This window comes from Hermetia illucens, chromosome 5 (assembly GCF_905115235.1).
Source record: "Hermetia illucens chromosome 5, iHerIll2.2.curated.20191125, whole genome shotgun sequence".
NCBI lineage: Eukaryota > Metazoa > Arthropoda > Insecta > Diptera > Stratiomyidae > Hermetia > Hermetia illucens.
The window spans coordinates 64,609,634-64,612,661 of record NC_051853.1 but is presented as its reverse complement, the minus strand read 5'-3'; the positions used below and the strand labels follow the sequence as shown (position 1 = coordinate 64,612,661).

At 42.5% G+C, this 3,028-nt stretch overlaps 1 protein-coding gene across 2 annotated transcripts; it reads right to left on the bottom strand.

Annotated features, from left to right (window-relative positions):
• Window positions 1–839: 839 nt before the first annotated feature.
• Window positions 840–2,546, bottom strand: LOC119657900 (coiled-coil-helix-coiled-coil-helix domain-containing protein 2). 2 transcript variants are annotated; one of them, XM_038065055.1, is made up of 4 exons: window positions 2,387–2,546; window positions 2,222–2,331; window positions 1,586–1,736; window positions 840–1,517 (listed from the first exon to the last, which is right to left on the bottom strand). In XM_038065055.1, exons 2-4 carry the CDS (start codon window positions 2,266–2,268, stop codon window positions 1,272–1,274), a joined length of 444 nt encoding a protein of 147 aa, XP_037920983.1. In that variant the 5' UTR covers window positions 2,269–2,331; window positions 2,387–2,546; the 3' UTR covers window positions 840–1,271. The 2 variants fall into 2 exon arrangements, with proteins under 2 accessions (XP_037920983.1, XP_037920984.1); XM_038065056.1 differs by lacking the exons at window positions 2,222–2,331; window positions 2,387–2,546 and adding an exon at window positions 1,873–2,052.
• Window positions 2,547–3,028: the final 482 nt, after the last annotated feature.

The following is a 3,028-nucleotide window of genomic DNA, read 5'->3' as shown; positions in this document are numbered from 1 at the left end:
TTATTGTATCACTCATATAATTCACACAAGTATGAGGGTTAAGAGGTCCGCTGTGCCATAGTCTACCGTAGCACGGTAAGGTCAGGTTGACCCACTGAGACGAACAGGTATCAGTAAGGTCTCGTTCAAATACAGTTAGCTACCTCTGAATGAAAACTATCCAATGGGTACGGTTCAACAACAGTCTGGATTGAGGTGTTTTTCCACTTTTCGGTCTAGATCCGCAGCGCTTTGGTAATAGTTAAGTCACCACCAGTAATGACAAGCAAGCGAAAGTAAGCGAACATCAGATGATGATCACTTTCGAGACCGGTGTCAGCATCTTTTTGTTATACATTTTTAAGAGACAACTCTTCAATCTACTGCTGACGGTCAATCGCAAGGCAGCTGATCCGCTACAGGCACTAGAGGTTTATGTCAAAGGATGAACGGCACATTAAAATAACCGAAATTCGGGAAGCAAATCATAAAAAGAAATGAGGACATTAAAGGTCCAATAACTGGTCACTCTCCTTTACGAAGATACGTTCTTGTAATGGATGTTTATACTGAAGACACAACCTGCAAACTTTGCGAAGGGGAGGACGAGACGGCTTCTCATATCATACTAGACTGCACGCACTTATGCGGTGTCGAGTTGAACTGTACCCGGAATTGTTATTTCTCCACTCTGAATGCCAATGCGGACCAATTGCACCAAAATAAAAAATGCATCATTTCCTAATTTCGCCAACTAACCACGTATTGCCTAAGCAAAAGACTTATCAGCCGCAGATGACGTCGCATGAGATCAATGCATATCGTGTGGACTTTGCACCTTCAAGAAAACAAAAACAACATTTCTTCGGTTGTAGTCTGAATTTATATTTGGCTCCACCGCCAAGACAAATCTAACAAATGAACAATCACGTATTTTGTTTACAGCGTTCTCTAGGTGGTCTAGTCGCACTACTTCACGCTAGCAGTTAGTAATATTACGTTAAATCTGAAAGATTGGCAATATGGGTACGTTTTAAAACTAAGGAAACTATGGGGGAACATAAAACGAGAAATAAAAGTAAATTAACTTCTAAATCATTAGCAAAAAACTATACAACTCCTGCGCCGCACTGGCTAGAAAAATACATTCAGATTTGGAGGACGAAAAAGCATTCCCGACCCTCTACCCCAGCACAAATCGAAAAATCCGAGTTACACGGAATGCAACCGTCAATCCGAAGTGTAATTTGTTTAAACAACGCCTAACGATATCAGTGCAATCTATTTGGAACTTAATGCATACTGTTTTGCTGCTTGCACTGCCTGAGCGCCTCGTTGAAGCCCTCGCACAGCGTTAGGTCGGACTGGCCTTGGGCGCATTGGAGGAACTGTTTGATTTCCCAAGCACAGGGTCCGGTGGGTTCGTTGGGTTGCACTCCATTTGCTACCGGCTGTGGAGCAGCTTGAGCTGGCGCGGTTTCATTGCTGGAGCCGCCGCCGCCTAACATGCCCGTCATTGCATGTCCGAGTGTGTGACCCTGAAAGGAAGAAGCAACCAAAGTGGGTTAAACCTGAGAACATTAATGGGATGGACGTAAGGACTTACCACTGCCGAGCCAACTGCAACGCCTCCTGCCGTCGCTGCCATCTGCTTGAAGAGAGATGGCTGTTGGGGGGCTGCAGCAACAGGAGCAGCAGCAACGGGAGCTGGTGGTGGAGCCGGGGCTACACGTGCAGGAACGCTGGATGGAACAGGCCTGGAAGGGAGAACGGGTTAGAATACAAGGAAAATAATGGGGATATCAACGTAGCAATGTAGCTTGAAAATAATTGTGTCCAATTTCCAGACTTTTCAAAAACCAATCTCAATAAATTAGAGGAAATTGACTTTGCCTCTTTCGCACAGTTGACGGGTTCGTCCTTGCTTTTCTGGGCATAACTCTTTCCGTATCAAAATAAATTATAAAAATTTTAACTCGCTCAAATCAAACTAGAATGAAACGAAGCCAAAAAATTGTTTTTCGTGTTTTTGGTTGCAGAGCTCTGCCGCCGACGATTTTCAATGACTTTTGCAAATTTCGTCTACTTCGATTTGAAGGTTACGTAATAGAATTCTGACGGCAAAATGTGTCCCGAGCATGAAATTAAAATCAAGTTCACAAGTCTGGTAGCTCAGAAATTCCGAAATATCGGAATATCCTTGGAATTAGCACGGGAAAAGTATTTTCAAAGGAAAACTGACCTGCGTTGAGCCGGTGGTGGACTTGCTGATCGACCTCGTCGTGGCATTTTCACTGTTTATTTGCTTTAATCCGTGGATATGATACTGATCTCCGCACTCTTCTGGTAAGTCTGAAATAAATAATTCTAATTACTTCTCTAAAGTAAATAAAATCACTCGACGGACCTCACTTCTTAGGTGCTTTCACTTTGAACTTGATATTGACGTTTCCCGAATCGGACTGAGCTCTTATAGGAAAACTAATTGGACTAGAATTTTCTGATTAGGTGAAAAACAATATGAAATATCGTTTTCTCGCTCCTGCAAATTTGACTTTAAGCGGAAAAGTTAGAGGCGAGACAGAGACGAAACTAATCTCTAGGACAGCTGATGAATACACGTGATTATGACGTACCGCGAGCAATGGATTAATGGGGGAAGGTGGAAATTTCGTGTAATTTTCCGCGTAATTGTGCAATTCACGGAACCAAAAATAGATGAGGTTATTTGCAACCCTCATAACATGAGATAAACTATTTAGCATGAATGATAAGTAATCTATTCTTAGAATATTGTCCCTCGCCTAGTTGCAGCCAGCTTCATGCTAAATAGAAATTACAGTTCAGTGACTGCACGGCGATGTAAGCACTATCCGGTTTCCGCAGATAAATTTTATAACGAACGAAAAAGGCTATTTAGAGGGCGTAAGTGTATTTTACGACCCAATAGACCGTTCGATCATGCATACGACGCTTTTCTTCCAAATATGTATTGTAAGTCAGTGGTTTGTAGGGAAATTTAAAGAAGTACGCTCCAAGAATGGTCAAT

What these genes read in the sequence shown, in the direction of transcription:
- LOC119657900 (XM_038065055.1), bottom strand. Translation starts at nt 2,268, where the DNA reads ATGCCACGACGAGGTCGATCAGCAAGTCCACCACCGGCTCAACGCAG. An exon ending in CCACCACCGGCTCAACGCAG is followed by an intron (nt 1,737 to 2,221) that starts GTCAGTTTTCCT and finishes TCTCCCTTCCAG; the next exon opens with GCCTGTTCCATCCAGCGTTC. An exon ending in TTGCAGTTGGCTCGGCAGTG is followed by an intron (nt 1,518 to 1,585) that starts GTAAGTCCTTAC and finishes TCTTCCTTTCAG; the next exon opens with GGTCACACACTCGGACATGC.